The 22,558-nt window shown below is 47.8% G+C and overlaps 2 protein-coding genes across 2 annotated transcripts in view; both read left to right on the top strand.

Moving 5' to 3' along the window:
• KIF6 (kinesin family member 6) overlaps nt 1-1,485 on the top strand; it is a 56,537-nt gene extending 55,052 nt beyond the window's left edge. The window contains exon 19 of the mRNA XM_075267350.1: nt 1,405-1,485. Coding sequence (XP_075123451.1) covers nt 1,405-1,421 — 17 coding nt within the window. The 3' untranslated portion in view covers nt 1,422-1,485. The remainder of the gene's footprint in view (nt 1-1,404) is intronic.
• A 3,040-nt stretch (nt 1,486-4,525) lies between these two features.
• LOC142196884 (potassium channel subfamily K member 16-like) lies at nt 4,526-14,187 on the top strand. Its single transcript, XM_075266870.1, has 5 exons — nt 4,526-4,738; nt 10,779-10,893; nt 11,295-11,461; nt 11,628-11,793; nt 13,970-14,187. Exons 1-5 carry the CDS (start codon nt 4,526-4,528, stop codon nt 14,185-14,187), a joined length of 879 nt encoding a protein of 292 aa, XP_075122971.1.
• Nucleotides 14,188-22,558: the final 8,371 nt, after the last annotated feature.

Genomic DNA, 22,558 nt, shown 5'->3' with positions numbered 1-22,558 from the left:
TAATAGACAGTACTAGAAGAGCAGTGCCCCCTAGTGGTCAGGTTAGGCTGATAATAGACAGTGCTGGAGCATTGCCCCCTAGTGGTCAGGTAATACTGATAATAGACTGTACTAGAGCAGCACCCCCTAGTGGTCAGGTAATACTGATAATACACAGTACTAGAGCAGCGCCCCCTAGTGGTCAGGTTATGCTGATAATAGACCGTACTAGAGCAGCGCCCCCTAGTGGTCAGGTTAGGCTGATAATAGACCGTACTAGAGCAGCGCCCCCTAGTGGTCAGGTTATGCTGATAATAGACAGCACAAGAGCAGCGCCCCCTAGTGGTCAGGATATACTGATAATAGACAGTGCTGGAGTAGCACCTCCTAGTGGTCAGGTTAGGCTGATAATAGACAGCACTAGAGCAGCGCCCCCTAGTGGTCAGGTTATGCTGATAATAGACGGCACTAGAGCAGCGCCCCCTACAGCCGGCTCCACTTACCTGTGTGTAGCGGAGGAGACGCTGCCACCTGCTGAGGATTGTTGTGCGGCTCATTACTCTGATGTCACTGACTCATCGCCCCCGCTATTACCACCATTTACACATCCACCGCTGCACCCTGCAAAGTGTTTTTCCACTGCTGCAAATAAAAATCCATCTCAGCTACCGTGCTAAAAATCTAACCCCCCTCTCCACGATTGCTCCGCTTTACCCTACCCCCACCCCACTGGCGAGATGTGTCTGATAAACCAGAGGGGAGGCGACTTCTCCGGAGCTCGGGATACATCTCCTTGTGGTGTACTGGCCTGAATTCCCATCAGGTGCCCACTCTCCAGTCACATCCAAAGCTGTTGTGTTGAGACATCATGTTCCATACTCTAGTCACAGCCACACATGGTATATTTGATCAGCATTAGTAACATCCAAATCTGCATTCCCAATTCTGCTGTTACATTATGATATCTACTACAGTCACATCCAGAGCTGCAGTAATAATTCTACTATTCATCATATTTTATGTTACAGTCACAATCATATGCTCAAGTCACCGATAGAGCTGCATGTGCAACTTTAAAATTACATCATATCTTTTGTGCCCTTCACATCCAGAGCTGCATTCACAGTTTTACCGATGTGTCAGATCTTCTACACTTGTCACATCTAGAGCTGCATTACCAGTTCTGTTGTTCTCTTACGTTGTAGACTCCAGAGCTGCATTTAGGAGCTGCAGCACTAATAACTTTTTCTAGGCAGTGAATGACTAAGTCAGATGTGTGAGGAGAGCTGTGACTGATAGATGGCGCTATCCAATCTTTATTGACATGTGGGCGGAGTCAGCGGTGCCACCTGCTCTGTGACTGTACATAGAAGAGGTCCGTGGATTGTGTCACCATTAACACTCATGTGTCACTGTCATCTGCAGGATCTGGGCGTCAGTGAGTCCTCGTCCGCAGCATATAGCAGAAACATCAGAGAGTCCTCGTCACCGCCATATGCAGAGACATCAGAGAGTCCTCGTAACCTGCACCGCCATATACAGAGACATCAGAGTCCTTGTCATCATTCCCATGAAGACATCAGAGTCCTTGTCACTGGCACCTCCATATAGCAGAGACCTAAGAGAGTCCTCATCCCTGGCACCGCCATATGCAGAGACATCAGAGTCCTTGTCACTGGCACCTCCATATAGCAGAAACATCAGAGAGTCCTCGTCACCGCCATATGCAGAGACATCAGAGAGTCCTCGTCACCGGCATATAGCAGAGACATCAGAGTCCTTGTCATCATTCCCATGAAGACCTTAGAGTCCTTGTCATCGGCACCGCCATATAGCAGAAAAATCAGAGAGTCCTCGTAACCGGCACCGCCATATGCAGAGACATCAGAGTCCTTGTCACCGGCACCGACATATAGCAGAGACATCAGAGAGTCCTCATCACCAGCACCACCATATAGCGGACACATCAGAGAGTCCTTGTCACTGGCACCACCATATAGCAGTGACATCAGAGAGTCCTTGTCGCTGCCCCGCCATATAGCAGAGACATCAGAGTGTCACTGGCATTGCCGTATTGTGGACACATCAGAGAGTCCTTGTCACTGGCACCTCCGTATAGCAGAGACATCAGAGAGTTCTCGTCCCCTGCATTGCCATATGCAGAAACATCAGAGTCCTCGTCACCGCCATATAGCCGTGACATTAGAGAGATCTTGTCCCCTGCACCTCTATTTGCAGGGACATCAGGGTCCTTGGCACCGCCATATAGCAGAGACATCAAAGAGTCCTCGTCGCTGCCCCGCTATATAGCAGAGACATCAGAGAGTCACTGGCACCGCCATATTGCGGACACATCAGAGTCCTTGTCACTGGCACCTCTGTATAGCAGAGAGATCTTGTCCCCTGCACCTCCATATGCAGGGACATCAGGGTCCTCGTCACCGGCACCACCATATAGAAGAGACATCAGAGAGTTCTCGTCGTTACCCTGCCATATAGCAGTGACATCAGAGAGTCCTTTTCCCCTGCACCCACATATGCAGGGACATCAGGGTCACTGGCACTGCCATATAGCAGAGATATCAGAGAGTCCTCGTCGCGGCATCTCCATACAGCAGAGGCATCAGAGGGTCCTAAACCAGCCCCTCCTATCACAGCTGGATCTCTGTGAGTGTGCGTGAGCCATTGTTATGGTACCTGTCGTTGTCAGCTACGTTCTCTGCCCCCCTAAAACTACAGCCGAGGTGCGGGGGAGGAGCTGACAACCTGTCATACCTGATGATCCAGAACTGGACTAACCCATATTGGCGTTGTCACCTCTTGGGGGCGCCGTTGTGTCTCTGAATTGTACATTTATGTATTTTGTACAACAGATTTTTAATGTCCTTTGTAATAAACTTTATGGAAACTTCATTGTTGTCAGTTGGAGGAGGGGAGGGGGCGTCTTATCTGTGTGACTGGCTGTATAGAGCCCATGGTAAGTGCAGTAAGCGTGTCTACCACTTGATGGCGGTGTTGTCCTGCCCATCTGAATGATAGAGGAGTTGGTGTAGCAGTAGTCTGTGTGGCATTGCTTGTATTCCTACAGCTTCAAGCAGTAGAGTAGTGGCTCTATAACATCACCAGGAGGACGGGGGTGACATTACAGCTTCAGGCGGTAGAGTATGGGGGAGGGGGGATCCACTAAGCCTGTAACCCTTTGGGCACTGACTAGATCTCTGGGGGTTCTCTCATTTACAACCTTTTTGCAGTTTGGATTTTTCTGCAGTTTCCCAGGTTGCAGTCCCCAGAATAGACACTAGTTGGCAGCAGTATTTTTGATACAGAAGCAGCATAGTCCTAAACTGACCCAGCGGTCAGTGGAACAGGTATGACGAGCCAAAAGTGGTCAGAGCCAGGTGTCGGACAACATCTACCAGCAAGACAATTCAGAGGACAAGACAAGTGTAGGAACAAGCAGAAGTCAACAGCAACGAATCGGGACAGGAGCCTGGAGCGGGTGAAGCTCAACAAACTGGTGTCATCTTCTGGCCATGGTCACTGTCTGGACACTGCTGTATAGTGACCAAAAGATCCAACCAGCAGGACCGTGGAGGAAGACGAGGCAGCCGCTCCCTGGGGTGTAGGGTGGTGGATGAGAAGAGGAGTGATCACCGGCTGTAGTGTCAGATGTGGCCAAGAGACATCCAGATTATTATAGGATTGGAGCACTCTGGACACCAGTAATACCACTCCTGACCACATAGAGCGCTCTGGTCTTCTGTAATACCATTCCTGAGCACACGGAGCGCTCTGAACCTCAGTTATACCACTCCTGACCACACTGTGCTCTCTGGTCATCTGTAATACCACTCCCGACCACACGGAGCGGTGTTCAGAAGAAAGATCTCTATACCACAGGAAGCGCAAAGTATATATAGTAGGATGCACTACAGCACCATCTAGTGGTGAACATATTCAGTACACTCAGGTTTTATTGGTAATGGAGTGGAGATTGACCCCCAGCACCATCTTGGTTACATGTTGAGATGTAAATAACGCTAGATCTGGTCCATATATTTTGAGGTTAGACCCGACCTTGCCCTTTGCTCTCGGAGACGTTGCTGCCCTCTTATAGTTACAATTCCCTTCTAAAGCTGAAATGTCAAGCAGCGGGTGGAGGACCCCGTTATCTATGGAGTGTCATCTATAAGCCTGGACATTTTGTAGGTAAATATTAACCGGCTTCCTTCCTGGCGCTCACTGAGTGGTGCTGTAGGAGGTCTCTTATCTCCCGGCCAGATGAATCTCCCCATTATCAGTAGGACACTCTTGAATCCAGGCAAGCAGAAGAGGACAGCGGCCGGCACCACAAGACCTGCTCACAATGCTTCATGGTCAGACCTTAAAGAACGTCTTGGAGGATCTTCTTGGGTTCCATGACCACTCCTCATGAGGAGCCTCAGGATGAAGAGGTAGCAGATCCATTAGGACTTGTGTGTGGGATCTCGGTGGAGGGATGTCTCTCTAGCTCTTCATCTACCATATCGGTGACTGGTCTGCAGCCATGTCTCAGCTCTTCTGGTGCAGCCGGCAGACCATGCTGGCGGTCGCCTTGTCCTTGGGATATTTCATGTACCTCTTTCTGGGCGCCATGATGTTCCAGCTGCTGGAGAAGCAAGCCGAAGCAAACTCCAGAGACAAGTTCCAGCTGGCCAAGTTAGGGTTCCTCCAGAACTACACCTGCTTAGATGCGGGAGCCATTGAACAGTTTGTACAGGTAAGATGACTGAAGCGTCCTGGTGCCTTCTCCAGATGTAAGAGATTGTTCCGATGCATAAGTATTCACCCCCCATGTCAGGATTGACAGCAGCGCCCATGACCAGTTATTCCTTTGTATATTTCGCATTCTTCAGAAAATGGCAGAAGTTGCAGGAGGGCGCGGAGTCAGCAGGTACTTGTAGTCCAGCTATAAACCCTGCAGATTTAACCCCGTGTAGCACTGGACAGGGTCACTGGCATGTAATGGATCTCTTGCAGGCTGCAGCAGGATTTCCTCCAGAATTTATTCTACCTGCTGACTACAGTAGTGCGCCGTCGGACCGAGGCCCTTCCCCACACACACAGCAGGGATTGTGGGGGACTTTATGAAGACCTCACCCTCTGCCATTTTGTGCCCAAAAAGTGACTGTTTAAGTTGCAAATTGTGTTAATATTTTGATGCTAAAAAGTGGTAAAAAATTCTAATGAATTCCCAGGAGTTTTGTATTTTTTGTCTTTTTCTGTGACTTTTTCCTGTTGTTGGATCAGTTTCAAAGCCAGAAGTGTCCTCCATGTGACGGTTCTATTGGGGTGCCGCAGTCCTGAGGGTGCCGCAGTCCTAATAGTCATAGTCCTGGGGATGCCGCAGTCCTAATAGTCATAGTCTTAGGGGTGTTGCCGTTCTGGGGGTACAAACTTTTATATTTAGTTATTTTCTGGTTAATATATAACATTAGAGGGGGGAAACACATTAATGGTGTGGGGTATCTAAGCCAGGCTTTTGTGCCCCAGGTCTTGGGCTGGTTCTGTCAGCTCCTCCAGTGCCCCTCAGATTTTCCTCCAGGTTTCTGAGACTGAACCATTTCATGCTGCCGGGGTTCTGTGCGGTGAGTGGATACTTTGGCCTCCATGTCACACAGCTCGCCATCACCCCAAGAAGAGCTTACCCCGGCCTGCAGCACCTCGCAGCCTGCAGTCTTTTTCAACTCTAACACCCTTCCGACAACGGACATTCTCACCCAAATGTTGTTACCCGGCACATTCTCACCCAAATGTTGTCACCCGACACATCTTCACCCAGATGTTGTCACTCGGCACATTCTCACCAAGATGTTGTCACCTGGCTCATTCTCGCCCTCATTTCATCACCCAGAACATTCTTACCTTCATCTCGTCACCCAGCATATTCTCATCCTCATGTTGTTACATGGCACATCTTCATCCAGATGTTGTCACTTGGCGCATTCTAACTCGGATGTTGTCACCCGGCACATCCTCACCCAGATGTTGTCACCCGACACATTTTCACCCAGATGTCATTTGCCGCATTCTCATTCAGATGTTGTCACCCGGCTCATTCTCATCCTCATTTCATCACCCAGAACATTCTCACCTTCATGTTGTCACCCAGCATATTCTCACCCTCATGTTGTCACATGGCGCATCTTCATACAGATGTTATCGCCCAGCACATTCTCACTCAGATGTGGTCACCCAGCACATCTTCACCCAGATGTTGTCATCCAGCACATCTTCACCCAGACGTTGTCACCTGGCGCATTCTCACCCAGATGTTGTCACTCGGCACATTCTCACCCTCATTTCATCACTCAGAACATTCTCATCCTCATGTCGACACCCAGTATATTCTCATCCTCATGTTGTCACCCGGCACATCTTCACCCACATGTCACTCATCAGATTTTCACCAATATGTTGTCACCCGGCTCAGTCTCACCCTCATTTCATCATCCAGAACCTTCTCACCCTCATGTTGTGACACGGCACATCTTCATCCAAATGTTGGCACACGGCACATTCTCAGCCAGATGTCGTCACCCAGCACATACTCACCCTAATGTTGTCACCCGGCACATTTTCACCCTTATGTCGTCACCCAGAACATTCTCAATCTCATGTCATCACCTGGCACATTCTCACCCAGATGTTGTCACCCGGCATATTCTCACCCTCATCTTCCCGCCAGACTCATTCTCGCCCACATGTTGTTGCCCGACATATCCTCACCCACTTCCATGCCCCTGTTGTATCAATTGTCTCTTCCTCCCATCTTCATCTTCCCTTCCCTCTGTTTGGCCACCATAACCTGCGGCCAAATAACAAGAATTAGTCCAATAACAAGAATTTGATAACTGCCTCTTTCCTGGCACGCTGCGCTCTTGCTCCTGTATATGACATTTCCCTGCAGATCCCTCACAAAGGTCATTCAGATAACACTAGCATGGTAGCAGCAGAGCCGGCCCGGGCGCAGGGCATATTTACCTGCCAAGACAAGAAATCAGGTGGAAGCAAAAGCATAAACATCACCAATAAGACTCCAGACACAACGGGGCAGATTTCTTAGGACTGGTGGATTGTATGTTAGTCTTAATACAAGGCCCGACAGGTGCAGGGATCAAGAAAGTCCAGCCCATGCACTAGTCAGCGACTAACGTAGGTTTGCATTATAACTGATGCCAGAAAACGGGTGTAGACGGGTTGATAAATACCCCAATGTGTCAGATAATGGGAACATCTGCAGGACAAGACCAGAAAAGCTATGACAGGCAAAGAGAGTAATAGACAGCCCAAAGGTACATCAGAGTCCAAATCAGGGTGAAGTCAGGAGGAGTCAGGTAAAGCCAAATCAGTAAGAGATGGGTGAACCTGGTAAATGAGCTAAAATCAGGAGGTCAACAGAGAAACCAGTGAGGTCATGGCAGTGACTACAGAGAAAGAGCCAGAAAACGAAGATAATCACAGGCACCAGAGCAAGGGAAGTGTCCGGTCACAATACCCCACCACAGCCCTGGATATTACAGAACTGCATCCCAAACATGTCATGGGCTCAACAGACACAGCCAAAATTTGACTGATAGGCATAGCAACCTTAAAGGGATGGTCGTGTAACAAATGTAGATGTTGTACAGAATCCCCCTAGCTGCCCAGAGAGAATGAACAGTGAACAGAGAGGGGGGAGTGCGGAGATTCAGATTCCTGACAGAGTCATTGTCTGCCAGATGAAGTAAGATGAAGATGTAGACCCATGTCCTGGCCCTAGACCCCCACTATGAACCCCTAAAAATAAACTGTGATATATTAAGTGTTACTCTCTCGGCTAATAACCAGCCTAGGTCTCCAAGAGTCATATATATCAGTACTAACCCCTTCGTCACCCCAGACCACCAGAGATATTAGGTATTAACCACTGCGCCACCCCAGGCCACCAGAGATACTAGGTATAGTCAGGACCTATAAGTACCTGGGTTTGCTCCTCAATAATAAACTAGACTGGGCTGACCACCTGGAGGCGCTGCACAGAAAGGGCCACAGCAGACTCTACCTGCTCAGGAGGCTGAGGGCCTTCGGAGTCCAGGGGCCACTTCTTAGGGCCTTTTTCAACTCTGTGGTTGCTTCGGCCATCTTTTTCGGTGTGGCCTGCTGGGCGAGCAGTTTATCAACCAGGGACAGAAATAGACTTGACAGGCTGATCAGGAGGGCCAGCTCTGTCCTGGGGAGCCCTCTGGACCCAGTACAGGTGGTGGGTGACAGAAGGATACTGTCTGTGGTGACCTCCATGCGGGAGAACAAATCCCACCCCATGTATGGGACCCTGATGGGACTGTAAGTGACCGTCTGCTTCACCCCAAGTGTGAGAAGGAGCTATCACAAGTCCTTCCTCCCAACTGCAATCAGGCTGTATAATCTACATCAGACCAAGCGAAGATCACTCCGCACAGGAAACTAATGATTATGACGATGACCATGAAGTCTTCCATCTTTCTTCCTCTGTTCTTTAGCTGCTATGGACTCCTACTATATCTTCTCTTCTCAGCTTATGTGTGTCTGCTTCCGTAATATATTACTGTGTATTATCCTGTATCTGTATTATTATGCTGCTGTAACATGCTGAAATTTCCCCAATGTGGGACTATTAAAGGATTATCTTATCTTATTAATCACTGAGCCACTCCAGACTAGCAAGAGATTGCAGTTATTAACCACTGCACCACCCCTGACTATCAGAGATGCTAGGCATTAACCACTGGGATACCCCAGACTAGCAGAGATAGCAGGTATTAACCACTGAGCCAGCAATTAGCTCCAGGGATGTTCCCTGGCTCCCTGCCCCTCCACCCACTACACAACTGCCACTGGTTGTTGTGCACCTTACTGTTTCCCCATCGGTCGGGTGGACACACGTCCTAGTAACCTGACACTAACGGTGTAGGTGTGAGGGTGTGTCAGACCCATCTACAAGGTGTCCAAAGTAAAATGGAGTCAGTGGTGGAAAGATGGGGTGTGTGACCTGCTCGGAGTAGTGGGAGTCTGTGTGTGGCATGGCACAGCAGGAGGGCCCAGGACAGTCATGTTTATGACCTACCCTGTCCCACTGCAGAGGCCTCCGGCCATCAGAGCTGACAATTAGAGATGAGCGAACAGTGAAATGTTCGAAGTTCGATTTGAGTAGCCGCTCAATACTCGACTGTTCAATCGAACATCGAACCCCATTATAGTCTATGGAGAATAAATACTCGTTTAGGGGGAAACCACTGTTCGACTCAGGAGGGTCACCAAGTCCACTATCACACCCCAGGAAATAATGCCAACACTTCTTGAATGAAACTGGGACATCAGGGGAAGCATGCCTGGGGGCATCTAACATGCCCAAGTCACTGTATTACGTCAGGATCCCTGTCAGCATGCGATATGCGTGAGCTGACTTTTTCCCATAGGAATGCATTGACCAGCGTTGATTGGCTGAATGCCATACAGAGTACGATATTCGGCCAATTAATGCTGGTTCTGCCGGAGGCTGGTCTGTGAGGAGGCGGAGTCTAAGATCGGACCAGAATGGAGACTGCTGTGGACTTATCTTAGACTTCGCCTCCTCCGGCAGAACCAGCATTGATTGGCCAAATGCTGTACTCTGTATGGCATTCGGCCAATCAACGCTAGTCAATGCATTCCTATGCCGAGATGTAGCAGTGCTGGTCTTGCGCTCAGCACTGCTACACTGGAGATGAAGCAGAGCTGAGTGTGCGCTGAACCCTGCTGCACACTCAGCTCTGCTGCATCAGAGATGCGCTGAACCCTGCTGCACACTCAGCTCTGCTGCATCAGCGCACACTCAGCTGTGCTTCATCTCCAGTGTAGCAGTGCTGAACGCAAGGGCAGCACTGCTACATCTCGGCATAGGAATGCATTGACCAGCAGAGTACAGCATTCGGCCAATCAACGCTGGTTCTGCCGGAGGAGGCGGAGTCTAAGATCGGTCCACAGCAGTCTCCATTCTGGTCTGATCTTAGACTCCGCCTCCTCACAGACAAGCCTCCGGCAGAACCAGTGTTGATTGGCCGAATGCTGTACTCTGTATGGCATTCGGCCAATCAATGCTGGTCAATGCATTCCTAGGGGAAAAAGTCAGCTCCCGCATATCGCAAGCTGACAGGGATCCCGACCAGATAGAGCCCCAAAGAGCTGGATGAGTAACATTCCCCCCTAAATAAAGGTAACCCCTAGCTAACTCTGCCTGTACATCTATCCCTGTCTCACAGTCACATAGTTCACAGTCTCATATGAACCAGATATTAAATCCACTATTTGTATAAATTGGAGGTCACCTGGATTAGCCAGCCAATTACTTTTTCTGATTTTTTTCCGATGCCTCCGTTGTCGTAGTTCCTGTCCCACCTCCCCTGCGCAGTTATTGGTGCAGAAAAAGCGCCAGGGAAGGTGAGAGGGGAATCAAATTTTTAGTGAGTTTGCTACCTGGTGTTCGACTCGAATCAAACATCTCGAACAGCCTGATATCCGATCGAACATGTACTCGATCGAACGCTGTTCGCTCATCTCTACTGACAATCAATGAAATAGAGGGTCCCACACATGGTGTCCTCTTCCCCCTCCATATAGACCTGTGCACCACTCCCCCTCTTCCCTACTGATTGCCCTTCAGGGCCATAAACCAGCACTAGGAAGGGCCCCATCTACATACCCCCTGATCCACCAGACGATCCCTCCATCATCACCTGTGACTCCTCTTCTACCTCTTACAGATCATCATGGAGGCCTGGGAGAAGGGGCTGAACCCCAAAGGGAATGCCACGAACCCCAGTAACTGGGACTTCAGCAACTCCTTCTTCTTCGCTGGGACTGTCATCACTACAATAGGTAAATCCTGGGCTGGGCACAGAGCCAATGGTCCCTTAAAGGGATGCTCATGGGAAACAGTCACCCAGCTTTCATAGAAGTAGATGTTACAAGCCAATCAAAAAAGATGTAGGCGGAGCTTGATGTAGACTTGATGCCCTGGTGGAAACCATCAGCAAGCAGATATTGAAGGAGCTTTTATTTGCTTTGATTGAGTCATTAACTGTTGAATAACCAACAAGCCGTCTGTGATAATGAGATTGGCAGCTGCCGCAGCTAACCCGCTTGCTGATGGTTTCCGGGTGATAAGGACAAATCTGATTCTGACTGAAGATTCACTAATAAAAGGCGGAGCTTCTCTTTACAGGGCGGGTCTTTTAGGAGTTATTAACCCATTAATGCTCTTCCCTCCTTATCTGCAGGTTACGGGAACTTGTACCCCAGCACCATGGCCGGGCAGGTGTTCTGCGTCTTCTACGCTCTTTTCGGCATTCCTCTTAATGTGGCGTTCCTCAACCAGATCGGTAAAGGCCTGAACACCCATCTCCTCGCCCTGGGTCGGTGCACGCAGGAGCCAGAGGGCTCGGGGGTAAGTGGCCATATTACACCTACGTCTGAGCATGCAAAGGGGCTGTAAGGACAACGCACAGAGCAGAGTGTTCCCCCGACTACAGTCAGGACGTATTTGTAGTCAGTAACCATGAAAACACAGGAGTTGTCGGCGGCTGCCTCAGTGAACATGTTTGTACCCCCAGGTGATGAAGATGGTGGTCATGGGCCTGTTCCTGACCACGGGCTCGCTCCTCTTCCTCGTCTTCCCCCCCATGATCTTCAGCTACGTTGAGGGCTGGAGCTACGGCGAGGGATTCTACTTCGCATTCATTACGCTCAGCACCATTGGCTTTGGCGATTACGTGTTAGGTAAATATCCAAGCAGAACATATCCGACTAAAAGCCGACACTAAAGGCTACTACTACAGCAAACAGACCAGCAGGGGGTGCTAGGACATGTGCAGGCGTCTGCAGCTTTGGATGTGGCTGGAGTGTATCGCTCGTTCTAGTTAAAGGGCCAGTCATAGGTAAAATAAGGAGATAGCAGAACTATTCCTCCAGGCGTGAAGTCTAAAGTAACCCAAAACAAGGGGTGTGGCTTAATGAGAAAGGGGCGTGTCTGGAAAAAACCAGCCTGGACCCCGCCCAGAATGATAGACTTAAGATGCACTGACACATTGTAACAAACTAATAGGACAGAAGGCAAGCTCAGATCTAAAGAGTTCTAAAGGCAGCTTTAGATGTGACTGGAGAAATAGAGGACGCGATGTAAAGTATTTATATCACATCAGTGGCGTAACTAGGAATGGCGGGGCCCCGTGGCGAACTTTTGACATGGCCCCCCCCCCCCAACCGACACTGACGCCGAAAATCTCAACCAACCCCCTCCTCCGCACTCTATTATGTCCCTTAGTGACCCCTGCACACAGTATTATGTCCCATAGTGGCCCCTGCACACAGTATTATCCCCCATAGTGGCCCCTGTACACAGTATTATCCCCATAGTGGCCCTTCACACAGTATTATGTCCCTTAGTGGCCCCTGTACACAGTATTATCCCCATAGTGGCCCTTCACACAGTATTATGTCCCTTAGTGGCCCCTGCACACAGTATTATACCCCATAGTGGCCCCTGCACACATTATTGTGTCCCTTAGTGGCCCCTGCACAAAGTATTATGTCCCTTAGTGACCCCTGCACACAGTATTATCCCCCATAGTGGCCCCTGCACACAGTATTATGCCCGTAGTGGCCCCTGCACACAGTATTATGCCCATAGTGGCTCCTGCACACAGTATTATTCCCCATAATGACCCCTGCACACAGTATTATGTCCCTTAATGGCCCCTGCAAACAGTATTATTCCCCGTAGTGGCCCCTGCACACAGTATTATGTCCCTTAGTGACCCCTGCACACAGTATTATGTCCCATAGTGGCCCCTGTACACAGTATTATCCCCATAGTGACCCCTGCACACAGTATTATGTCCCATAGTGGCCCCTGTACACAGTATTATCCCCCATAGTGGCCCCTGTACACAGTATTATCCCCATAGTGGCCCCTGTACACAGTATTATCCCCATAGTGGCCCCTGCACACAGTATTATGTCCCTTAGTGGCCCCTGCACACAGTATTATACCCCATAGTGGCCCATGCACACATTATTGTGTCCCTTAGTGGCCCTTGCACAAAGTATTATGCCCCATAGTGGCCCCTGCACACAGTATTATGTCCCTTAGTGGCCCCTGCACACAGTATTATGCCCCATAGTGACCCCTGCACACAGTATTATGCCCCTTAGTGGCCCCTGCACACAGTATTATGTCCCTTAATGGCCCCTGCACATAGTATTATGCCCCTTAGTGGCCCCTGCACACAGTATTATCCCCCATAGTGGCCCCTGCACACAGTATTATCCCCCATAGTGGCCCCTGCACACAGTATTATAGCCCATAGTGGACACCCATAAATAATTATTATACTCTGGGGTCTTTTCAGACCCCAGAGTATAATAATCGGAGACCCGGGGGAATAAAAACATAAAAAATTACTGTTTCTTACCTGTCCCCGGCTCCTACGCTGTCTTCTCCACTGCCGTCCTTCTTCTATGACGTCGGACGTCACATGACCCGGGAAGCAGGCCGGGTTCATGTGACATCAGAGAACTAGGAAGGAGGCCTGGCAGGATCGTGGAGAGGTAAGTAACACTGTTTGTTATGTTCTCTTACCTCTCCCGATCCGCCGATCATTATACTCGGGGGTCTGCAAAGACCCCCGAGTATAATGATAGTGTTTGTGGGGCCCGCGGTGGCTGATCCCGGTCCAGCTAGGATCGGCAAGTAAATAGGGCCCGTAACGGCCTATTAAAAAAAAAAAAAAAAAAAAAATGCAGCGGTAGCGGCTGTCACCAGGCCCCCTAATGGCCCGGGCCCTGTGGCAGCTGCCTCTGTGGTAGTTACGCCACTGTATCACATGATATAGATTTAACCCATAATCTGCTGACATTATAAGTTATTGTCATCTTGTCGCACTACTGTTACTAGGAACCGATCCCAACAAGCACTACATCTCCATCTACCGGAGCCTGGCGGCGCTGTGGATCATCTTTGGCTTGGCTTGGCTCGCCATGGTCTTTAACCTGGTAGCAGAGATGGTGGAGAAGGTCATCCACCCGAGGATGCACAGAACACACATCATCCAGGAGGAGGCGGCCGTGCAAAAGACGGAGGAACACAGTGTCCAGCGCCGGGTCCAGATCTAGATTGCCAGGAGGACATGCTATGGCCTGAACCACGTGTCACTGCATCTGATGACATCACAAGCACACCGGACGCTTTGTCACTTTCCCCCCGGAGGTGGTGCACACCCAGGCGAGGCTGTTAGGAGCACCTCCCCCTCCCACGGATACTGGACCGCTCCTTCCGCCTGGTGAAGGGTTAACTGAGACTCTACATTTATTTCATCAGCCCAAAAAGGAATAAAAAAACAGAAGAAAGGCGGAGCCTGAGATGATGAGAAAAGTCAAAAGAAAATAAATCCTCGCAACATGTTTGGACGGATTAACCTTCATCATCAGATGCCGGAAAATTCTACACAGCAAATATAACGGAACATCAATGTATCAAAAGAACCTTGTGGTCAAGTGTTAAAAAACTCTAACATAACTGTATATCCGTGTACAAAGTATACAAAACCCGCAACACCGGCCAGCGCACAACACAAGTGGCGAATGCCAGAAACATTCCAAAGACCCCTCCCCACAATCATCAGGTCTGCTCCACCCAGGGCACATAACACAGACGAAGCAATGTAGATGTGTAGGTGTATGTGTGCAGGTGTTGGTGTGCCAGTGTAGGTGTATACAGTATAGGTTTGTATAGTATCCTTAGACTTATGTGTATAGAAGTCTATGGAGAAGGAAGGGTGGAGCTTTATGAAACTTTCTATCACAACCAACACACTTGCCTCATATCTGTACAGTCAGTGCTTCTCTATATATGTCCTGCATGTGTCGGGGCTGAGCTAGCAGTTATAGAGCGGCTTCGCCTCTACTCCCTGTGTGCAGTCTCCAGCCATCAGCTCAGAGAGAACTGCTAATTCCTGCAGGATACATCACATGATGTGCAGATATGTAGTGTTAGTCCCCATGTACACACGGCAGCTCAGCCTGGGCAGTCACCTGAAAGGACAAGTATATAATAATCCTATACATATATATATATCCATATGAGTCACATCACATATAGACCTTATTGTAGTGCAGATCTCACACAGAATCCAGCAGGCAGACATATTGGATATTCTGCAGACAGCGCCCTCTTATGGACTAGATTAGATAATGGTCTTTGTGGAACTTCTAATAATATCTGTGATGATATTCGCCCCTTTATATGGAAAACTTTCTGATAATTTGGAATTTTTTCATTCAATGTATTTGTTTTCCTTTTTGTTCCTATTTTTGCTTGTGCTGAGTATTTTCTGTCTAAATTGTGTTTTAGGGAATATTATCAGCCTGCACACCTCCATCTGTACACATACACCTGCACACCTACACCGAGACACCTACACCAAGCACCTACGCCAAATACACCTGCAGACCTATACCTGCATACACCGGCACACCTCCATCTGTACACAGACACCTGCACACCTATACCTGCGCACATACACCAACACACCACACTGAACACACTGGGACACATACACCGGCACATCTACACCGGCAAACCAGGACTCCTACACCAGCACAACTACACCAAATACACCTGCGCGCGCGCACACACACACACACACACACACACACACTGACATACATACACCTGCACATCCACACATATACCGGCACTCCTACACCAGCACATCTACATTCCTGGATCCTCCTTTGTCTGTGTTGTGTGCCCTGGGTGGGGCGGACCTGACGTTTGCAGGTTTTGTATACTTTGGCCACTGTTTGCACACTTCAATAGACAACGGCGACGTTTTTGTCAGGACGATTTTTACTTTATAATGGATTGATGATACAGCATATCTGCTGTGTAGAATCTTCCAGTTATGACAGTCCCTGATACGGTGACTTCTATATCTGAAGTTTCAGCCCTAAAAACGTGTCGCACTGATTTATTGTCTTATGAATTTATTAGAAAAAAACATTCCTGAAACCTTTATTATTGCACCAGTATATCTGATGATATCATTACATATCTAATTACCGTACATCACTCCTTACCTGATGACATCACCCCATTTCCAATGACATCACTCCTTATAGGATGACATCACCCCATATCTAATGACATCATCCCATATTTAATGACATCACTCCCTATCTAATGACATCACTCCCTATCTGATGACATCACACCATGTTGGATCCCTATATACTATGGTTAGTCTTCATTTATATGGGGAGGAAATTGCAACTATCCCGGATCCACTCAGGCCCCTCCAGCCCTCACTCACAGTCAGAAGTCAAGTGTCCATCCCCCACCCTGTGTCTGAGAGAGACCCCCAATCATCTATACGTGGGGAGTGGTCGCCGTACACCAGAGAGGAGCTGTCATATCATCTCTGTACTTCATAGACTGCTGGAGATTTATTATCTGATATCCAGAAAAATAAGAGACAAACCGGACTAACTTTTTAGGCAACGTTTGTACAATTTTTTTATGCAAATAATGTTTTTTGCCACCTTTGTCACGTTCCAAATATTTGTTGTAGTGGGCGGAGCCATCACCCCCAACACTGCGACCATTCTCAGCACAAGGACTGCATAGAAAGCGCCGCTCGTCGTAACCCTCCCCCACTGTCTATCTATCTACCCCACCCCCCATATCACATGACATGATCTGTAACAAGAGATAAGAAGTTAAAGGGGTTCTCCAGGATCTCGTGACCAGATTGGAGGTTCAGTGGGCGATGACCAATCCTAAGAATCTAACCCTGAGTATAATCGGACGGGCGCTGATACTTTTCCATGCCCTGTATTTTAGGTCTCATTCCCTCCTCTGTATTTTCTCTGCATGTGATAAGGGGGCACATACTTTTGCACATGACCCTGTGTATATATATATATATATATATATATATATATATATATATATATATATATATATATATATATATGTCTTTCTCTGTCCGGGTTCTTGTGTGAAGACTCATGTGAAGAATCTCGGAATGTTCTGGATTTTTGTCTTCTTGGTAAATGTTGTAGGTGACAAATATGAGAAAAGTTCTCTGAACATTTGATTTTCAGTCTATTTGGGCCACTAGGGGGCACTGCTCCTGCTATAACCACTCGGGTATTACAGTGCAGATCACACAGCTGACAGCTTGTTACAATGTATCAGTGCAGATAACTATCACACAGCTGGAGGTTTGTTACAATGTACAATGTAACCCCCACCTGTCCTGCATCTCCAGGCCAAAGAGATCAGTCCTCTCATTAACAAGGATCCTCTTGCGAAGCAGGGAAGGAGTTAATCGAGAGCCTTCAGCCCATGGAAGTAAATGGAAAGGTAAAGCAATCTGTGCGAGATAAGAGAGAGAGACAAACACTACCAGACATCTGCTGATCCCCCATATCTGCGCCTATTATTTGTCTTGTAGCACATTCATTACCATTATACATCCTGCCGCAGACGCCATTAATAGACGTCACCCCATCAATCACCAGAGGAGGCGACAGCGAGCAACTAATACACGGCCACCCTCTGACACCTGCTTCACCACAAAAATAGAACCAATGACACCCTAACACTTGGGGTAGGGGATAATGACAGGCTGACACTTGGGGTACAGGATAATGACAGGCCGATACTTGGGGTACAGGATAATGACAGGCTGATACTTGGGGTACAGGATAATGACAGGCTGATACTTGGGGTACAGGATAATGACAGGCTGATACTTGGGGTACAGGATAATGACAGGCTGACACTCGGGGTACAGGATAATGACAGGCTGATACTTGGGGTACAGGATAATGACAGGCTGACACTTGGGGTACAGGATAATGACAGGCTGACACTTGGGGTACAGGATAATGACAGGCCAATACTTGGGGTACAGGATAATGACAGGCTGACACTTGGGGTACAGGATAATGACAGGCTGACACTTGGGGTACAGGATAATGACAGGCTGACACTTGGGGTACAGGATAATGACAGGCTGACACTTGGGGTACAGGATAATGACAGGTTGATACTTGGGGTACAGGATAATGACAGGCTGATACTTGGGGTACAGGATAATGACAGGCTGACACTTGGGGTACAGGATAATGACAGGCTGATACTTGGGGTACAGGATAATGACAGGCTGACACTTGGGGTACAGGATAATGACAGGCTGATACTCGGGGTACAGGATAATGACAGACTGACACTTGGGGTACAGGATAATGACAGGCTGATACTTGGGGTACAGGATAATGACAGGCTGACACTTGGGGTACAGGATAATGACAGGCTGATACTCGGGGTACAGGATAATGACAGGCTGATACTCGGGGTACAGGATAATGACAGGCTGACACTTGGGGTACAGGATAATGACAGGCTGACACTTGGGGTACAGGATAATGACAGGCTGACACTCGGGGTACAGGATAATGACAGGCTGACACATGGGGTACAGGATAATGACAGGCGGACATTTTTGGTACCAGACATCATGTATAGAACTATTAACCCATTAGACACCATTAAATGATTAGCTCACTCGAGACAGTGAAGATATTATTAACCCCCTAGAATCAGAGTGATAATTGTTCACCCAGTAGCCACCACTAATAACCTTCTAAAGACCAGCAACTCATTACTAACCCTGTATACACCATAGGTCAGGGGTATATCTATCATCCCACTGTATACCAGTATTAGGATCTTACTAGTAACCCTTTAAAAACCAGGGAAATGACTGATCTTCTCATTATTACGCCTCCTATACTGAGGTGGAATGTGAATCTGGGGGCAGAAATGGAGGGAACATGAATCTGGGGGCAGAGATGGAGGGGACATGAATCTGGGAGCAGAGATGGAGGGGACATGAATCTGGGGGCAGAGATGGATGGGACATGAATCTGGGGGCAGAGATGGAGGGGACATGAATCTGGGGGCAGAGATGGATGGGACATGAATCTGGGGGCAGAGATGGAGGGGACATGAATCTGGGGGCAGAGATGGAGGGAACATGAATCTGGGGGCAGAGATGGAGGGGACATGAATCTGGGGGCAGAGATGGAGGGGACATGAATCTGGGGGCAGAGATGGATGGGACATGAATCTGGGGGCAGAGATGGAGGGAACATGAATCTGGGGGCAGAGATGGAGGGGACATGAATCTGGGGGCAGAGATGGAGGGGACATGAATCTGGGGGCAGAGATGGATGGGACATGAATCTGGGGGCAGAGATGGAGGGGACATGAATCTGGGGGCAGAGATGGAGGGAACATGAATCTGGGGGCAGAGATGGATGGGACATGAATCTGGGGGCAGAGATGGATGTATATGAAACTGGGGGAGAGATAGAGGGGGACATATAATTTACGGGTGACTGTAGGAGGATTATACTGTGTGGGAGCACGTGAAAAATGAATGAGAATGGGCGGAGTCAACATAAAAATGGTCAGAGTCAACATAAAAGTGGGCGGAGCGAAATTTGCCACGGCGCGCTGAGCGTGCCGCACGTTTTGTCCCTCTTTCGACTTTCCAAAAGTTGGGAGGTATGCGATTATAGCCATACATGGGGTGTCAATCGTCCTGATATAAACTATCTGTTCTAAATTATTAAAGGACTTCAGAGCGCTGATGTAAAGAACAAATATAAAGAATCACTAAAAGATGGAAAAAGAAGTAAACTGAGTGCTGGTGGGTGTGATAATCCCTCATTATTATATACAATGATATATATATACAGTATACCGAGTGCTGGTGGGTGTGATAATCCCTCATTATTATGTACAGTGATATATATACAGTATACTGAGTGCTGGTGGGTGTAATAATCCCTCATTATTATATACAGTGATATATATATACAGTATACTGAGTGCTGGTGGGTGTGATAATCGCTCATTATTATGTACAGTGATATATATACAGTATACTGAGTGCTGGTGGGTGTAATAATCCCTCATTATTATATACAGTGATATATATATATACAGTATACTGAGTGCTGGTGGGTGTGATAATCCCTCATTATTATGTACAGTGATATATATACAGTATACTGAGTGCTGGTGGGTGTAATAATCCCTCATTATTATATACAGTGATATATATATACAGTATACTGAGTGCTGGTGGGTGTGATAATCGCCCATTATTATTTATAGGGATTATAGTGATGGCGGTTTAGCATAAGAATATTTCGCCTCTTACAGCCAGATCTAGCAATGTTTTGTTCTGTTACAGACGCCGTTGCTGTATCCAGTCAGGGGTTATTCTCAGGGTTATCTATCTCTTATACTAAGATGTCTGCCTCCACCCTCAATATACTGTATATATATATATATATACAGTTCTCAGTGATTGTTACAATGTTGCGATGACTCTTTTATCTTATAACTTTCCTTCTGATGCACCTGAGTGTTTTCCTTTTTCTTTGCTCTTGTATTACATATGTGATAATGAGAGTTCTTGTTACTGACATCTTATCTTGTCTTTGTCCAAGCTTTGAGTTTACTAGGAGCGGACACAGAGAAGTGAGGGCCCCGTGCAGGGATATATATGTACCAGTATAGGGGCCCCTAGCTTGGTCTTTACATGCAATCTTATAGACAGGCAGAAGCTGCTTTTGGCAGGCAGTGGCCCTAAATTCTGGGGCCCCTATACAGCTGCACATATTGTATGGTCTTCCCTGGGTCATGTTCAGCCGCCTCGTTGTGTCTTCTATGCCTGTATCTATGTCTGTATCCTCCAGCACTTGAGCTGATCCTGGAGCCCTCGCTGGCTGTGTATATATATATAAAGATCTATATACACATACATACACATATATATATCTAGTTCTGCAGGACGCAGCAGAGGATGCAGAACCTCTTTGTAACCCGCCATCGCTCACTCCCCCGCTGTAAACACCAGATTGCTGTAACTTCACTTTCCTGCTATCCAAAGGCCCTGGCGACGGCTCTTAAAGGAGAAGATCCTGACAAAATGCATATGGCCCCGTAATGTGCGGAAATGTGTAAAGAAATATTTGAGTCTTCAAGACTGAGATCTGATCTACTGGGCCAAAGCCTGAGGCTGCAGTGGGTCAGCTCAGTGTGTCCCCCTCACCCCAGACTCCATAGTGATGGTATGAAGGAGGCTGCACTGACCACGCACGTAGCTATCGGCCCCAGGGGCCCCAGGTAACATCAGCTTATCAATATAGATAGGCCGGTACCTGAGGTCTATGACGAAGCTTAATATTGACAGCAGACAGTTATCATATAGCAATATTGTATAGGTATTGTATAGCACTATTATTAGTTCACATATTGTGTAAAGCCATTAATTCATCACTATATGTTGGTACATGAGCACTAAATGATGGTATTGTGTAAGCGCTGTATGGCGGTATTATAAAGGGGCACTGCGGTGGTATTATATAAGCACTGTATGGTGGTATAAAGGGACACTGTAGTGGTATTATATAGGCACAATGTGGTGGTATAAAGGGACACTGTAGTGGTATTATATGGGCACAATGTGGTGGTATTACAGTTGTGCTCAAAAGTTGACATACCCCGGCAGATTTTTTTTGGGGGGGGGTTGCCATTTTTTCTGAGAATATGAATGATGAGTGGTTGGGTGAAGCCATTTATTGTCAAACTTTTGTGTTTTCTCTTTTTAAATCATAATGACAACCAAAACCATCAAAATGACCCTGTTCAAAAGTTCCCATCCCCCAGTGATTTTGGCCTAATAACAGGCCCAGAAGGTGATACAGTTGTCCCTGGATCTACGGGAAAAGGAAGTTGAACTGTATGAAACAGGAAAGGGATACAAAAAGGTCTCCAAGGAATTGCTACTGCCGGTCAGCAGTGTTATAAAAACATCTCCTAAGCTTTGAGCATCTCAAGGAGCCCTGTTCAAACCATCATCCAAAAATGGAGAAAGTATTCCACAACTGCAAACCTACCAAGACATGGCCGTCCACCTAAACTACTAGATCACTGAGTAAGGAGAGCGCTGGTCAGAGAAACAGCCAAGAGGCCCATGGTCACTAAGGAGGAGCTGCAGAAATCCTCAGGTACAGGAGAATCTGTCCACAGGACAACTAGAAGTCACTGAGCACCCCACAAATCTGCCAATATATATGGAAGAGCGGCAAGAAGAAACCATTGTTGTAAGAAAGACATAAGAAGTGGCGTCGGCAGTTTATCGCCACAAGACATAGAAAGGACGGCAAACATGGAAGAAGGTGAGAGGAGACCAAAGGGGAACTTCATGGCCTAAATGTAAAATGCTATGTGTGGTGGAAAAGTAACCCACCCCGTCATCCCCACTGTGACACATAGGGGGCAGCATCATGTTGGGGAGGAAGGCAGCAGGGACAGGGAAGCTGCTCAGAGGTGATGGGAAGATGGATGGAGCAAAATACAGGGCAATCCTGGAAGAAAACTGCAAAAGGCTTGAGACTT

This window comes from Leptodactylus fuscus, chromosome 3, assembly GCF_031893055.1.
Source record: "Leptodactylus fuscus isolate aLepFus1 chromosome 3, aLepFus1.hap2, whole genome shotgun sequence".
Taxonomy (NCBI): domain Eukaryota; kingdom Metazoa; phylum Chordata; class Amphibia; order Anura; family Leptodactylidae; genus Leptodactylus; species Leptodactylus fuscus.
This window is presented reverse-complemented; position numbering and strand designations above follow the sequence as displayed.